The sequence below is a fragment of the Oncorhynchus gorbuscha genome, linkage group LG01 (assembly GCF_021184085.1).
Source record: "Oncorhynchus gorbuscha isolate QuinsamMale2020 ecotype Even-year linkage group LG01, OgorEven_v1.0, whole genome shotgun sequence".
Classification (NCBI taxonomy): domain Eukaryota; kingdom Metazoa; phylum Chordata; class Actinopteri; order Salmoniformes; family Salmonidae; genus Oncorhynchus; species Oncorhynchus gorbuscha.
Genome location: NC_060173.1, coordinates 47,684,408 through 47,701,939, shown reverse-complemented (window position 1 = coordinate 47,701,939; position 17,532 = coordinate 47,684,408). Strand labels below are relative to the sequence as shown.

The window sequence follows — 17,532 nt, the reverse complement described above, 5'->3', positions numbered from 1 at the left end:
GTGAGCCACGGCGGTTGGGATCAGAGGCGCTTAAGGCTGTAGTTTATTTTTACTCTCTACCACAAATGTGTGGTTTCCCCTATCCCCCTCTCCTGTACCTCAGAGGTATTCAATATTATGTAGCAGTAGCTGTTAGCCTGCCCACCCAAAACCAAATCTATTGTGTGTGCTGGACAGGTACATTTATATGTAACTGTCACAAGACACTATCGAATACATAATGAATGGAAGTCTCTTGTTGAATGCTTGAGTTGACGTATGTCTGTGTGTGTGTCAGCAGAATGCTGAGGGTCTGAAAGTGGGTGTGGCAGACCTGATCACCCAGTGGGTGAAGGGGAACCCAGATGGCACAAGCAGGAACTCGCCCCCGAGACCAGCTGTAAGTTTATCTATGTACAGTATATATGGATATACATGTACTGTATATGGCTCTGCATTTCACCAGTCTCCACCTGAGTAATCTTGGTTATCCCAGAACTAAAGTCTTGCATAGCTAGTTGGTCAGCTTCTTGATTAAGTTCTGGTTCCATAAGTGTTAAGAGAGGCGATGAAGAGATGCTAGAACAAGGAATGGAACCAGAACAAGGAGCTCCAACCTCTCTCTCTGCAAGTTACGGACAAGTTTATGGGCCAAATGTCCTCTCCCTTAATGAAAATCAAGATGCCAACACCTGCGAAATCATGATTTGTCTAAATAACCTGTGACGAAAAACCCAAGCACCGGAACTAATGCTTAGCTATCAGTGCCCATAGTATAAAGAGATCTATAAAGAGATCTATGGTACCATTTATGTTTATGTATTCTGCTCACAAGAGATTACCTGTGGAATATACACTACCACAAACGGCTTCCCTGTCACTATTCTCTAGCACTGGCATCCCCTTTACATAGGTGGCTTAAGGTTGGACACTGTTGTACGATGACACACGGGGTGTCGCATCCCCTTTACAGAGACTGAATCATTTTCATCAAAATACAGCATTAGTGAAACATTTGTGTATCTACTTCCTTTACTTTCCTTCCTCCGTCTTCTCATTTCAACGCTCTTCATGTCCTCCCTTCTCAAGGTTACTGCTCTTTTCACTTTCATTCCCTGTCCTCTCAGTTTCCTTCTGAACTCTTCCACACGTAAGTGTTTGCAGTACAGCTGTGTACAGGCATGCGGAGAATCAGAGGAGCGTTTGTGCAGTGAGCTTCATCCAAGGCTGCCCCCTTCTGGGGTGTAATTCTGTTGTGGCGGTTCAGAACCAAAGCCAAGAGGATTGCTTGTCTTGCATGGCTGATAAAATCATTTGATTTGATACAGCTGAGTTTCTGTTTGGTGCTGTTCATTCCCCAGGATGTAAAAGCTGGTGACGTGATGCAGAAAAAGAACATGTGGGAGATCATTGGAGAAACATCCCCTGGGAGATTAGGGGCAAAGGTGAGTACGCTCACTCGCTCCCAGACATACACATACAGTATTTGAATATTCTGTGACAAACTCAGTGTATTTACTGTGGCAAATGATTTCTTTTCTAAATCAGTCCCTATGCTTTTCAGGGCAATCCATCTGGTAAAAGGTACAAATTTGTGATGACTGCTCATGGCAAGTATGCGAAGATTCCTGTTGATGATGATGAATATATGGATGAGTACACCAATGGAAAAGCAGGTGCGATATCTGGGTCTATACAATAATCATACACTTTAAAACATTACTGTAATTACCATGAGTAGTCCAATAATAACTCATATTTTCTTAGGCAAAAAACACCTTTTTATTCTGCTGGTCCTGCAGATAAAAACCAACAATTATAGACAAAATACCAGCTACAATTTAATAATATTTATTTGATCAAACACCAAAAGGGCAATAGCTTTGCCCTTGACCTTGCTCTGACCATTATCTTCACTACAGAATACATTTTCTCTATTTCATTCTGTAGATCAAGATGAACTTTCTATGTCAAACATAAACCAAAATCAGCTTTTTCCTATTCAAGTTTTTTTTCTTCTCTCTTTTATCAAAAATATATAGAAAATAACATTTACTGTACACTTATACAGATAAACATCGGATTGCAAAACGGTTGAACATCACTCTGTCAATAGGAGATAATGTTCTTAATCTTTTTATATAGTCCATGCATGAAACACAAACGTAAAGCATCAATAACAAGCTGACAAATCTAGAGAACCTTAAGGTTAAATGTCACTCTCAGCTCTTGACTATTCTGGGTACCCCGTTTGACAGCTGCATATTTGAAACCTCTGTGAAACATGCTAAATTTAACTTTCACGTTAATCCTGCATTGATGTCAATTGGGAAATTCGTGGATCTCAAATTAGGAATCTGCCCTAAGTACTTACTGTATACATTTTTCTTCGCATTTATCATCACTTGCCTCCATATCCCACAAGACCTCCCCCTGACCCCTCATCCATCCATGCCAAAGGTTAAACACTTCCTTCATATAGCTTCCTCATCCTCCAGGAGTTAGCAACCCAAGATCTCAAATAACACTCTCAATGACCTGTACTCCTAAAAAGGAAGATGGCAAAGCTGGCATTAGCATATGTAGTGTAATCAAACATTCTAACTTCTAAGAAGCGCCTGAATATCTAAAGTGTATTTGAAAAACGTACGGAAATAGCACCATTTGGAGAAATATACACTCCTTCTACCTTCATCCTCTCTTCCTTTTTTCATCCTTATTTGGTTACGTACTCTGAATCCCCTGGAGTCAGATTTCTTCCGATAACCAAATCCTACATCAATATACTGTTCAGTCTAGTTTTCAGTAGGTAGTGGTCTGCAAAAGTCATTCATTCTCCTATCATGGTTTAACAGTGGACAAAAAATAAGCTCTGAGATTTACTTAATCTTTGTACATTTTAATCTCACGAGATGTCTGAATTCCTTTAAGACAAAAATATATTTTTCCTTCTGCTCTGATTTTCAAGGTAATATTTTCATACTGTCAGAGAAAGAGACATTCAGACACATCTGTAACGTAGTCAGATGTGAAGTTCAGACCACATTCTCTGAGAGACCGTCTTAAATATTGTACCCTGTGTCAAGCAGAGAGACTATTACACAGGACCTGTACATTATGACTAATATGTCTACACCTGTACACAAAACATTTAACAGAATTTTTCAAAATGTTCTTCTGTTTAATTTTTACCAGTCCAAAGAGACATGGGTTAAGGACAGGTGAACCCTCTAGCTGTTCTGTTAAAGTCTTTTGGTTCCTCATCTTTATTTTTACGCCCTATGAGACCCATCTCAAACACTGTCAAAATTTTTGTAAGTGGCCTTGATGCAGCCTCTCTTAGCCTTTTGGCATCAAACTTTGGGCTGAAAAGGAGGACAGGCAGACGATGGGCAAAGGATGGAATTTCTTTTGGTGCATCCTTTGGCTGCTCTTTTTTCTCCTCCTCACTTTTGCTAGCTTCAATCACCTGCATAATCTTCTCTTTAGAGGAGAACATATCAAAGAGAAGAGAATCCCACTTCTTTGCTACCTTGGGAGGATCGTCAGCTGTTACAGCTGCCACCATGTCTTTAAATGACACCGTTTCATCCGTTTTCGCTTCAACTCCCTCCTGCTCAGCTCCCTTTGCGGTGCCTTTCATAAGATTTGATTCTGGGGATGTAGGTGGTTCTTCTTCCACCACCATATGCTTCTTCAGCCGTGACCAACCACTGAGTTTAGACTTCATCATGCCCTTTGGCTTTTGGATCACTTTAAGAAGGGGTGCAGCTGCTGGGAAAGAGTCTTTTCCCTCTTCCTTCTCTGTTGATGGTGTGGTTGGAGCTGACACCACCTTTTCAGGTTGGGCTTCTTGGTTATCCTTTGACTTAGCCGGAGACTGAACAGCCACCAAAGGCTTCTCAGGAGCTGAGCTCTTTCCAAGTGGAGAAGAAGTAGTCGGCTTTGTCCCTGCTGGTTTAGACTCAGAGATTGCTTTGGTGGGCATTTTAGGCTCTGGTGATTCCTTTAACTCTTCTTGTTGTACCCTGGCTTTAGCCACAGGAGATTCTGTTTTTGAGACAGGAGATATTGTCTTGCTGGCATCTTTGTTTTCAGCAGAAGGCACAGGGTGTTGGGTTTCTGTGGTGGGTGTCTTGGGTTTTGGGATGACTCCATAAGTTGGGGTTTTAACCTCTGGTTTCTTAGCCCCGGGTGTTGGAGATTTAGCCCATGGTCTTGTGTTGGCCACAGTTTTAACCTTTGGTGTTTCTGAAACAGGAGTTGCCATTTTGCTGGTTACAGCTGTGGATACGCTTGGTTCTGAGACATCTTCAGCTTGTGTAACAACAATGATTGGAGGCAGAAGCTTATCTGCTGGAGTCGTGGATATTATGGCCTCATTTAAAGGGATTTTATCCTTGGAGGATGCTTCCTGGTTGGACACCATGGGCAAAGGATGTGTTTTTACAAGTAACTCTTGGGTAGGTATGTTAGATGCTTCCAACCCTTGCGTTGTGGTTTTAGATTCCTCTAGAGCATGCGTCTTAGACCTGGATATGCCGAATGAAGGTGAGACACGTTGGATTCCACCATGGGCAACATATGCAGCAGGAGTCAACCCATAATATGTATGGGTTGATTTAGGGGCCATATATGTTGGTGTATTGGGCCTTTGAAATCCAATGGATGATACCCCAGCTGTGGGAGTCTTTGGTCTTTGATAACCTGCTGGTGGTTGTGGTCTTTGATACCCAACTACAGGTGTTGTTGACCTTTGATACCCGATTGTTGGAGTCATTGGTTTAGGCTCTTCATTCGAGGGTGTCTTGGGAATTTGATATCCATATGATGGTGCAGTAGGCTTTGGTGTCTCATTGGTTGGAGTCTTGGGCCTTTGATACCCATCTGAGGGTGCTGTAGATTTTGATGTGTCTTTGGTTGGAGTCTTGGGTCTTTGGTACCCATATGAGGGTTCTGTAGGCTCTAGTGTTTTTTTTGTTGGAGTCTTGGGTCTTTGATAGAAGGGTGCAGTAGGCTTTAGTGTGATAATTGTTGGAGTATTGGGTCTTTGGTACCCATATGAGGGTGCTGTAGGCTTTAGTGTTTCTTTGGTTAGAGTCTTGGGTCTTTGATATGAGGGTTCTGTAGGAGTTGGTGTGACATTTGTTGGGGTCTTTGGTCTTTGATAGTCTAATGAAGCTGTAGAGGTCTTTGGTCTGGTAGACTCACCTATTAGAGCTTTTTGTCGATGAGCCTCTGGTTTTAAAGTGTTTTCAGGAGGTGATTTAGGTGTAGGAGTCTCTTTTGGTGTCACTTCCCCATTTGGAGTTCTTGCACCCTGACTAGTTGATGGTGATGTTGAAGGCTCAGACATTGGCAGATTTTGAGAACCAGACAAAGATGGATTGGCAGAATTAGAACCAGGTGTTGGTGTTTTAGATCTATGTGCATCTATAGTAATGGGTGAGACAGCAAATAAAAGTGGGTTGGGTCTTGATATTTCAAAAACAGGTGTTTTGGCACGGGACACACGATATGAGGGTGTCTTAGGTCGACCTAAATTAGTTCTTGGTGTTAAAAAGTCATTCGTTGGCGTTTTAGCTCTTTTCACTTCAGATGTAGGCGTTGCACTCCTTTGGATTTCAGGTCTGAACGATAAACCTCTTTTTACCCCAGATGTAGGCGTTGCACTCCTTTGGATTTCAGGTCTGGACGATAAACCTCTTTTTACCCCAGATGTAGGCGTTGCACTCCTTTGGATTTCAGGTCTGGACGTTAAACCTCTTTTTACCCCAGATGTAGGTGTTGCACTCCTTTGGATTTCAGGTGTCGGTGTTAAAATGATTTTGATTTCCGATGTCGGCGTTGTACCTTGATTCATTTTAGACGTTGCAACTCTTTTGATTTCTGATGTCAAAGTTAAATTGCTTTTCACTTCAGATGCCGGTGTTGCACTCCTGATTTCAGCTGTTGGTGTTATTACCCTTCTGATGTCTGGTGTGGGTGTTCTACTCCGAGGTAATGTGTCTGCAGTAAATGTCTTACCAGTGTAATCATGCAGGGGGGACTTAGATGCAGTATATACACGAATTTGACGGACATCAAACATCGGTTTGGGTGCTTTTAGTGTAGCTTCGGTAGCTTTAAACCGTGGACTTGGACTTTTGCGGTGTATTACTACTGGGGCTAGTCGCAGAGTAGGTTGTGTGGCAGCAGAAGTGACTGTGACAAGAGCAACTGGAGCAGGGACTGGAGGTGCAATTTGAGCAGCAGTTGTGATTGTCACTTCAGGCACAGAGGAAGTTGGCACAGGCGTTGTGGGTGCCACTGCATGTGAGACTGGCCCTGGAATGGGTGATGGGGTTGTTGGAGTAAATGTGTAGAGTGGGGCCACATGCTGGGGGAAGGTGGGTCCTGGAGCAGCATATGGCTTTGGGGAGAACCTTGTTGTACCACCAAAAGTGGCTCCTTGTTGTTGCGGGTAAGGGGATGGCACATGCCGATAGGCTGGCCTGACAGCGAATCTGGGGTGCTGTGTGTAGAAGGGTGCCTCTGGGGTTTTAGGAGGGGTTGAGTGATCACTGTGTTCCAAGTCAGGGCTTGCTTCATTCACAGGGGAGAGGTTTGAGCGGAAAGGGACTGGTGTCTTTGCCGTTTCAGGGGGAAGCTTTTTTCTTGATTTTTTTCTCTGTTTTCTTGAGTAGTTTCTGGAGTCTAACATTTTCCTTGCCAGGCTTGGGCAGTAGAGCTGGAGGGTACTGCTGGGACAGCAGGCCTGGTTCAGTGACATTGTTATAACTGGCAGCCATGAGCAGTTTAACCCCCCTGAAAAGAATATAAGACAGTGTGAGGAATATTTCTTTGGTTATCAATGATACGGTATTGTGTTAGAAGAAAAAGGGCAGTTTACAATCAATTCAACCCTCCTTAGAGATGCTCTCCACCTCCAAATCCAACATCTCCTTAGAGCTGCTCTTCACCCCCAAATCCAACATCTCCTTAGAGGTGCTCTCCACCCCCAAATTCAACGTATCCTGAGAGCTGCTCTCCACCCCCAAATTCAATGTATCCTTAGAGCTGCTCTCCACCCCCAAATTCAACAGCCCCTTAGAGCTGCTCTCTACCCCCAAATTCAACAGCCCCTTAGAGCTGCTCTCTACCCCCATCTCGGCCCATGGTATACACACTTAGAAAAAAAGGTGCTAAATAGAACCATATAGGGTTCTTCATTTTGCGTAGGGTTCTACCTAGAACCCTCTGTGATGGGTTCTTCCTAGAACCTTTTATAAATGGTTCTATGAAGAACCCTTTTATTATCTTAAGATCCTTCCTAAAACCGCCTATGAAGTGTTCTACCAAGAACCCTTATCTTCTTCCTAGAACCCTCTGAATGGTTCCACCAGCCATATTAGTATTTACAATACATAACACATACCATAATGCCTTTCTTTGAGGGCCACAGTGGTGGTGTTATAAAACAATTATTTTTAATGAAAAAAATGTTGGGCCTTACTGCTATTAGTCCATACAAACGCATTGATTAACAGATTCACTACATGGAACAACAGATAGTCCCCCCCAAAAAAATCTAAAGGAGGTTTGTTCTGAAGTGTTTGTCCTATATCTGAGCAATATACAGTGCCTTGCAAAAGTATTCACCCCCTTGGCGTTTTTCCTATTTTGTTGCATTACAACCTGTAATTTAAATGTATTTTTATTTGGATTTCATGTAATGGACATACACAAAATAGTCCTAAATAGTCCAATAGTCCAAATTGGTGAAGTGAAATAAAAAATATTACTTGTTTCAAAAAAATTGAAAAGTGGTGTGTGCATGTGTATTCACCCCCTTTGCTATGAAGCCCCTAAAAAAGATCTGGTTAATTAAATAAAGTCCACCTGTGTGCAATCTAAGTGTCATGATCTGTCAGATGATCTCAGTATATATACACCTGTTCTGAATGGCCCCAGAGTCTGCAACACCACTAAGCAAGGGGCCAAGGAGACCAAGAAGCCCTCCAAACAGGTCAAGAACAAAGTTGTGGAGAAATACAGATCATGGTTGGGTTATAAAAAAAAATATCAGAAACTTTGAACATCCCTCGGAGCACCATTAAATCCATTATTAAAAAAATGGGAAGAATATGGCACCACAACAAACCTGCCAAGAGAGGGCCGCCCACCAAAACTCACGGACCAGGCAAGGAGGGCATTAATCAGAGAGGCAACAAAGAGACCACAGATAACCCTGAAGGAGCTGCAAAGCTCCATAGCGGAAATTGGAGTACCTTTCCATAGGACAACTTTATGCCCTACAATCCACAGAGCTGGGCTTGACGGAAGTGTGGCCAGAAAAAAGCCATTGCTTAGAGAAAAAAAATCAGCAAAAACGTTTGGTGTTCGCCAAAAGGCATGTGGGAGACTCCCCAAACATATGGAAGAGGGTACGCTGTTCAGATGAGACTCAAATTTAGCTTTTTGGCAATCAAGAAAAACGCTATGTCTGGCACAAACCCAAGACCTCTCATCACCCCAAGAAAAGCATCCCCACAGTGAAGCATGGTGGTGGCAGCACCATGCTGTGGGGATTCTTGTCATCAGCAGAGACTGGGAAATTGCTCAGATTTGAAGGATTGATGGATGGCGCTAGATACGGGGAAATTATTGAGGGAAACCTGTTTCAGTCTTCCAGAGATTTGAGACTGGGACGGTGGTTCACCTTTCAGCAGGACAATGATCCTAAACATACTGCTAAAGCAACTATCGAGTGGTTTAAGGGGAAACATTTAAATGTTTTGGAATGGCCTCGTCAAAGTCCAGACCTCAATCCAATTGAGAATCTATGGTATGACTTATAGATTGCTGTACACCAGCAGGAACCCATCCAACTTGAAGGAGTTGGAGCAGTTTTGCCTTGAAGAATGGGCAGAAATCCCAGTGGCTAGATGTGCCAAGCTTATATAGACATATCCCAAGAGACTTGCAGCTGTAATTTCTGCAAAATGTGGCCCTACAAAGTATTGACTTTGGGGGGGTGAATAGTTATGCACGCTCAAGTTTTCTGTTTTTTGTCTTATTTCTTGTTTGTTTCACAATTTCTTTTTCATTTTGTATCTTCAAAATGGTAGGCATGTTGTGCAAATCAAATGATTAAAAAAAATTATATTTAATTATATTTTAATTTCAGGTTTTAAGGCAACAAAATAGGAGAAATGCGAAGGGGGGTGAATACTTTCGTATGGCACTGTAAGAAAGATCAGGAAACATTTGTTACATATTTTTTTAACATGTTTTTAACCCCCTGTTTTTGGCACTAAACACCCAACATGTACATGTTCGTGAGAGTCTCACCTTTACACATAGTAGTGTGTAGCCCATACTGTTCAGATGCTACAAGATCAACTGTACCAACTTCAGACAAGTCCCAAGACCCTTGTGGGCAAAAAGGAGTCATAGAACAAAACGGAGAACACCATCATGTTCCATAGAGTGGTCATAATATACCGAACAAAAATATAAACGCAATATGTAATGTGTTGGTCCCATGTTTCATGAGCTCAAATAAAAGATCCCAAAAATGATTTGTCAAATTTTTTGGCACAAATGAGTTTACATTCCTGTTAGTGAGAATTTCTCCTTTGCCAGGATAATCCATCCATCTGACAGGTGTGGCACATCAAAGAACTGATTAAACAGCATGATCATTACACAGGTGCACCTTCTACTGGGGACAATAAAAGGCCACTGTAAAATGTGCAGTTTTGTCACACAACACAATGCCACAGATCTCTCAAGCCTTAAGGAAGAGTGCAATTGGCATGCTGACTGCAGGAATGTCCACAAGAACTGTTGGCAGAGATTTTAATGTTAATTTCTCTACCATAAGCCGCCTCCGTTGTTTTAGAGAATTTGGCTGTCCATCCAACCGGCCTCACGCAGACCAAGTGTAACCAAGCCAGCCCAGGACTTCCACATCCGGCTTCTTCCCTTGCAGGATTGTCTGAGACCAGACAACTGATGAAACAAGAACATTTCTGTCTGTAATAAATCCCTTTCGTGGGGAAAAAATCATTCTGATTGGCTGGGCCTGGCTACCCTGTGGGTGGGCCTAGCTCCCAAGTGGGTGACCCTATGCCCTGCTAGGCCCACCCATGGTTGCGCCACTGCACAGTCATATGAAATCCATAGATTAGGGCCTAATTAAATTATTTCAATTGACTGATTTCCTGAAATGAAATGTAACTCGGTAAAATTGTTGAAATTATTGCATGTTGCGTTTATATTTTTGTTCAGTATAGTTTGTAGGCCAAACCGTTTGGAAACTACAGATGATTTTGTGAGAAAAACCATTTTCGGGTCTCATGGTCTGACAAAACACCACTCTAGCTCTGTCACCTTTCACCGCAGATGCAGAAGTGCGACATAGTCGGATGCGGTGGATTGCGATATCTCTAGATTTAAACTGACAGATTTTTATGGGGATTTTTTTATTATGCTAATTAGATTTCCACAGGTGTGGACATTGACCAGAGTTGTTTTTACTCACTTGCATCCTGCTTTCAGAATGACTGCCAGGGTAGGGAAAATGTATATATGAGACTACCTAAACCATCTAAACTGGAACAACCATCTCAGTAACGAGTGCAATAATTCTTGCTACTAACAGATTGGATTAGTTTAGAAAAACCTATGTTATTAATCTTTATGTGGCATAAGATCAGTCAATAATTGTACATGCAATAACACAGATAGTTAGGCAAACAATTCTAAAAATCGACCTGCTGTAGAGCATGCTGGAAAATATGATAATAATGGGCATGGTTTTGAGTGTTTTACTCAGCACATAGTAAAAATAACACAATCTCACTCCAACACACCAACACATGGGGTTATTTTACACCACTGAGTGTTAATTTACCTCTTTACATAATTAGGGCTCTATTCAATCTACGTTGCAGAAGTTCAGCATACTGAAATTTAAAGGCAATGTTCCCGCTTTAGAGGAGACTGCATCCACCGTAAATGCTGCATATCGGCCGGCTCCGACACAGCCCGGGATCAAACCCGGATCTGCAGTGACACCTCTAGCAATGCGATGTAGTGCCTTAGACCACTGTGCCACTCGGGAGGCCTCAGGAAGAGTCTGGGTGGTTCCAAACTTCTTCCAATTAAGAATGATGGAGGCCACTGTGTTCTTGGGGACCTTTACCCTCCCCCAGATCTGTGCCTCAACACAACACTGTCTCTGAGCTCTACGGACACTTCCTTCAACCTCATGGCTTGTTTTTTTCTCTGACATGCACTATCAACTGTGGGACCTTATATAGACAGGTGTGTGCCTTTGCAAATCATGTCCATTCAATTGAATTTAACACAGGTGGACTCCAATAACGTTGCAGAAACATCTCAAGGGTGATAAATGGAAACAGGATGCACCTGAGCTCAATTTCGAGTCTCATAGCAAAGGGTCTGAATACTTATGTAAATAAGGAATTTCTGTCTATTTTATTTTATTGAATTAGCAAACATTTCTAGAACCCTGTTTTTGCTTTGTCATTATGGGTTATTGTGTGTTGATTGATGGGGGGAGAAAATAATGTAATCCATTTTAGAATAAGGCTGTAACGTAACAAAATGTGGAAAAAGTCAAGGGGTCTGAATACTTTCCGAAGGCATTTTACAGTTTTACAGGGTTCAGGTTTAAACACTGAGGTAAACACTAACGCTCAAGTCACTACAGAAAGAAAGAAAAATACAATAAAAAGCTTATTCAAAATCAGAAGGATTCTATGTCGAACCTTGCCTTCCAAAGAACCTTCGTCTTCCAAACCCTGGTCCCTCTGCAAATAACCCTTTTGGAACCCTTTTTTTCTAAGAGTGTAGATCCGTGGCTGACTTATTCATTGACCATCAAAAACATAATCAACACACCATTGGTAAACAAACATCTGAATACTTTTTTATTTCTTTTTCAGACCTACCCCATGGTGAATATTGAAAAACATGTGTTGGTGGCAAAGACTTTCTTCTCAAGACGGTATGAACTTCAACAACACCGTTTGCTTGTCAGGCAACCCTGTGATAATATCCTGAAGTAGTATACCTTTATACCTTTCCTACCACCTTTAGTAGGTAACTTTAGAGAACTTTTAAAAATGGTTAGCTGTTGCTTTGTTCTGTGTGTCTGTATATTCAGATTGTACAAAGCAATGAGAACTCCCCAATTCCATTTCATCTCCAGACATGTACAAAACATCTTCTGTTTCCGTGACATAGACTGACCAGATGAATCCAGGTGAATGCTATGACCCCTTATTGATGTCACTTGTTTAAGTCACTTCCATAGGTGTAGATTAAGGGGAGGAGACACATTAAAGAAGGATGTTTAAGCCTCAAGACAATTTAGACATGTATTGTGTGTGTGCCATTCACGCACCGGTTTGTGTCAAGTACTGCAACGTTCCTGTGTTTTTCACGCTCAACAGTTTCTGGTGTGTATCAAGAATGGTCCACCACACAAAGGACATCCAGCCAACTTGACACAACTGTGGGCAGCATTGGAGTCAACATGGGCCAGTATCCCTGTGAAACGCTTTTGACACCTTGTAGAGTCCATGCCCCGACAACTTGAGAAAGTTCTGAGGGCAAAATTGTGTGTGTGGGGAGGGATTAATGTTAGGAAGGTGTCCTTAATGTTTTGTACACTCGGTGTATATTTGGTTACTTGTCAAAAGTATATGCCACATATGTTTATGTATATACAGTATGAATGTTTGTTTTTTACTCAATGGTTGTTTCTCTTCTTTGTTTATGCCATTGAAAAGTATTAGGTGAATGCATTTACAGTACATGTATGTTGGAAATACAGAAAGGAACATAAAACCCAAGCTTAGAATATGAAATGGTAACTCTTTGTCATATTTCCAGGTTTGGGAAGTTTAGTCACTGAGCCCGTTATTTGTAATATTATGTTTAAAAAATGTGTTTTTCCTCTGGCATTTATTTGAGCACAGAGATTATCCAGACATCAGCATGAATAAGGTGTTAAACACTAGGCTACACTGGCTTTTAAGCGATTCATCTCTTTTTTTTATGCATAAAATTCTGCATTGAAATGCCAAATTGTTTTTTGGTAACTGAATAACCTGGTAAGAGAACATTGATTGTCTGTCATATTATTTCCACTTTATTTCACACATACTAACATTTCATCCTGCCATTTAACCATGATTCTGTTTCCAGTGATGCACACTGGGATTTTTCACATCCTTACTTATGCTACTAATGTGACAATATTATGATTTCTGCTTTTTTTGTGTTAAAACTTTCTTTACCTTAAACCTATTTGTTTCTGACATGAAATAAAGCATTTTATATGATGATGTATGTATTTGGTTCGTAGCATTTTGTTCAGTACATTTTACGCAGCTAGACAACTGCCATTTGCAGAGGATAAAGAGGCGTAGTTACATTTACATTACATTTAAGTCATTTAGCAGACGCTCTTATCCAGAGCGACTTACAAATTGGTGCATTCACCTTATGACATCCAGTGGGACAGTCACTTAACAATAGTGCATCTAAAACTTAGGGGGGTGGGGTGAGAGGGATTACTTAACCTATCCTAGGTAGTAGTGTAGTGAGTGGAAAGTGAAGGAGGGTAGTCAAGTTTAACACTCCCTGCAATTAAGGCCTCACAGCTGATACTGGAAGGTTCCTTGGCCTAATTTTAGGCAGAGAGTAGAGAGGAGGGCAGCTGATCACCTGCTCCCTTCTATAGATGCTCAGTCATGTCCTGTACAGGCAGGGTGCATCACTTTCACTCGACGAGGACAGTAAATCAATAGCCGAGAAAATACCTGAGGGGCTGCTTATGGATATCAGATAGAACCTAAGAGCATATATTGGTCTAATTACTGTACTGTACATAACAACAAGGCAAAGTAATGTGTGAAGACACTGACACTTGTGCCTGTGGGTTTACTGTACAAATTACCAATAAAGATCAAATATACCAAAAACTATGTTGCTGGTATATTACATGTTTTTATATTATGTATTACTGTGACACTATGAGGTCTGGGCAGTTAGATACTGTGACAGTGTGAGGTCTGACTGGCAGCCATACTTGGCCTGCAACCTACAGGTCCAAGTATTGATTGAGAGTGAAAGTGAATGTTGATCATTGGTCATGGCCATTTGAGTAGGTCATAGTTTTTTTGTGCACAGTAAACAAATGATATAATTGGAAGATCTTGACCCGTATCTTTTTTAAACCTTGATGGCTGTAAACCTTTTAAAGTTCAAAAGTTATTTATCTCTCACAACCTTCTGTCTTGTTTAATAATGGAAATTGCATGTATAATGGCACATCAAATACCTTTTTACTTAAATATTTTTTTTTATGTAGGTTTGTATGATTTAGGCCAGGGACACTAAACTACTATTTGAGAAGGTACGGTCACACAAATGTCCTAGGTGGCAAAGGTCCGGATGGATATTGTCTATTATTGGTGTATTGAGAAAAAAAACTGCTCGCAACCCATGTGACCCCAAACTGTTAAAACTGTTTACACCCCTCTCGTTGATCATAGACAAAATGTTTGCCATTCTTTAGGCTAGGGGTCAGAATTTTCACTTTTTGATAAATAGCATGCCCAATTTCAACTTCCTGCTACTCATGCCAATAATATAAGATATGCATATCATATATTTAGATAGAAAACACTGAAGTTTCTAAAACTGTTTGAATCATGTCTGTGAGTATAACAGAACTTATGTAGCAGGCAAAACCCCGAGGACTAACTGTTCAGAATTATTTTTTTGCCTCTCTCTGTTCCCTGGCTGTTATTGCCAAGGGATATTTCTTAGGGACCTGTTTTCAGTTCCTACCGCTTCCACTGGATGTCACCAGTCTTTGGAATTTGGTTGAGGTTATTCCTTTGTGCAATGAAGAAGTAGGCCAACTAGGAACTGGGTACACTTTTGTGAGATGCGCAAGATGTGAAAAGTGGCGCCGGTTTGTTTTCATTCCTGTATTGAACACAGATTGCCCCGTCTACAATTTGATCGATTATTAATGTTTAAAAATACCTAAAGTTGTATACCAAAAGTAGTTTGAAATATTTTGTCAAAGTTTATAGGCAACTTTTGAAATATTTTGTAGTGACGTTGCATTTTTTGTAAGCAGTTTTTTTTCTGGATCAAACGCGCTTTAGAAATGGACATTTTGGATATATATGGACGGAATTAATCGAACAAAAGGACCTTTTGTGATGTTTATGGGACATATTGGAGTGCCAACAAAAGAAGCTTGTCAAAGGTAATGCATGTTTTATATTTTATTTCAGCGTTTTGTGTAGCGCCTGCAGGGTTGAAATATGCTAACTCCTTTGTTTACTGCTGGGGCAGATGGTGCAGGCTATCAGATAATAGCTTCTTATGCTTTCGCCGAAAAGCATTTTTAAAGTCTGACATGTTGGCTGGATTCACAACAAGTGTAGCTTTAATTGAGTATCTTACATGTGTGATTTAATGAAATTTTGCATTTGATAGTATTTCATTTGAATTTGGCGTTCTGCACTTTCCCTGGCAATTGGCCAGTTGAGACATTTGCGTCCCGCCTATCCCTAACTAGTTTTGAAGCTAATTTGCTACAATTCTACCTATTTTGCCATGGGGCGGAGAGAAAAGTGTGCAGTTTTAAAGCACATTTCCTGCAATTCTACACGTCTTGACATGTCGAGGCCCCTGGGCACATAATATGGCCATGATAACTACAAGATTTAGATAGCTGGTTAGCCTAGCTGGTTAGCCTAACTTACCTACCTAGCTAACATGGGCTAGTAATTGATCAACTCTATATTTTTGACATGTTAGAAATAGCTCTCTATGGTCTGTCAGTTAATGACATGACAAGAGGAAAACTGATTATACACTACCAAATTTCGAAATTGCACCATGTGCATTCCACTACTACAACTTTCAGCAGCATTAAGTTGAAAGCCCGACTGAGTTCAAGTCAGTACACGCGGTCCATGTTCCGGATCCGGACCGCGGTCCACCAGTTGAATATGGCTGTTTGAGGCCTCTGCTAGTAGTCAAACTCAAATGTAGGCCACTACTGATCATGTTTTAAAGCGGCCACTCTGCTACAGTAACAGAGACTGGACCTGCCTCCTGATACATGAGAGGAGGTCATCCTTTTAAGGCTCTGGTAGGTTAGGCTTTTGGAGCACCTCCAAGATGCAAGTTCAAAAGAGGAAAGGGTAATAATAGCCATGCATCATACAATGGCTTTTGGTTGTCCACCTTAGGTGGGAAGAAAAATCTCCTATCCCCTACCCCTAAAAACATGCACATGCATTTAGTTTATGAGCACATGATCAGTAAAGTTATAAAAAAAATATAACAGCATTGAGCTTACCAGGTAATGCTTACTACAGTTGACAAACACGCCCGGACAGGGGAGTCCCCTTACATTTGAAAAAGCAAAAACATTTACAGATTCAACTTAAAACACTGTACCAGCATGTACTTCAACAATAAACATTCTACCACCCTGTGTGTTATATGTTCATAGGTTAACATATGCAAGTAGTGTAGGAGTATCAGAACATAAACCATTATTGTTTTAACCATGATACTATCTCGTTCCAGTTATGACTCCTGGAATGCAACACCCGAAATACAAAGCTTTAACATTGCATCGAAAATCCCTTTGCTCTTTGAAGACATGTCAAATAGTTTTAGCCATAATGGGGCTACAGTATACAGTACAGCCTCCTGGGGGCTGGCTTCAACAGCTCTAACACCTGTCTCAGTGCTCTACCACCCAGCCAATAGCATAAACACATTACTACGAGCTGTCGAAAAGAAATTGTAGTGTATTTACCTGTGTGACTGCTGCTTGGGGGTCGGCCGGCTGCTGCCTGCTTGTCCCAGCCCGGAGTGTCAGACCGGAAGGCTCATGTTGAGCGCAACTATACCCCCTTCCTACAAATGGAAGGGCCAGTCTCCATGGCAGTCCAAAAATAAAATCTGAGCCCTAAGCTCAGAATGTGCTCCGTCGTGACAGCGCGCTAACTGCGACCGTCAGCCAGTCAGGGGGTGGCCATAGCACCTTAGATATTACCACCCCTCGCTGTGGCGACCAGATCCTCCTCTCTGAAAAATACTCTTTCAGAGTGGCGCCCCCTGCAGAAAAGCGTGAGCCAGCTCAGCTCAAGAAGCTTTTCTCTGCCAATTCGACCGAAATGTTAACCAATCACAGCTCCAGCCAGGGCACAGCATGGTCCGCCTAATAAATCAGTCCAATCAGGCACCCATAACACAGTTAAAGAGGGAAATTCATGATATCGCATATCTGTAAGGGTCTTGATGAAGCTAGAAAAATGAGAAACATTCTCAGTATGACAGTTAGTTCTTAGAGCCCTGGGCCCGTATCCACAAAACCTCTCAGGGTATGAGTGCTGATCTAGGATCAGTTTCATATCATAATAAATAGGATTATATGGACAGGTGGGGACCTGATCCTAGATCATCTCTCCTACTCTGAGACACTCCTACTCT

At 41.5% G+C, this 17,532-nt stretch overlaps 2 protein-coding genes across 8 annotated transcripts in view; one reads left to right on the top strand and one right to left on the bottom strand.

Moving 5' to 3' along the window:
* Positions 1 to 12,503, top strand: part of LOC124038796 (non-muscle caldesmon-like) — a 61,796-nt gene extending 49,293 nt beyond the window's left edge. Inside the window, exons 10-15 of one of the 7 annotated variants that reach the window (XR_006839426.1) lie at positions 281 to 379; positions 1,341 to 1,424; positions 1,544 to 1,655; positions 11,937 to 11,998; positions 12,203 to 12,256; positions 12,447 to 12,496. Coding sequence is in view for 5 of the 7 variants with exons in the window: in XM_046354865.1 (XP_046210821.1) it covers positions 281 to 379; positions 1,341 to 1,424; positions 1,544 to 1,655; positions 11,937 to 11,959 (318 nt within the window). In the remaining 2 variants the exon portion in view is untranslated. Of the gene's footprint in view, positions 1 to 280; positions 380 to 1,340; positions 1,425 to 1,543; positions 1,656 to 11,936; positions 12,356 to 12,446 lie in introns of those variants that run through there. The other 6 variants (XR_006839410.1, XM_046354865.1, XM_046354864.1 and 3 more) reach the window with 6 other exon arrangements.
* On the bottom strand, positions 1,738 to 17,126 carry LOC124038785 (mucin-2-like). The gene is given in 5 exon segments (XM_046354852.1): positions 1,738 to 5,579; positions 5,640 to 6,622; positions 6,624 to 6,785; positions 16,388 to 16,436; positions 16,856 to 17,126. Coding segments are annotated over 3 exon segments (3,519 nt in total). The 5' UTR covers positions 6,771 to 6,785; positions 16,388 to 16,436; positions 16,856 to 17,126; the 3' UTR covers positions 1,738 to 3,190.
* Between the last annotated feature and the right edge of the window lie 406 nt (positions 17,127 to 17,532).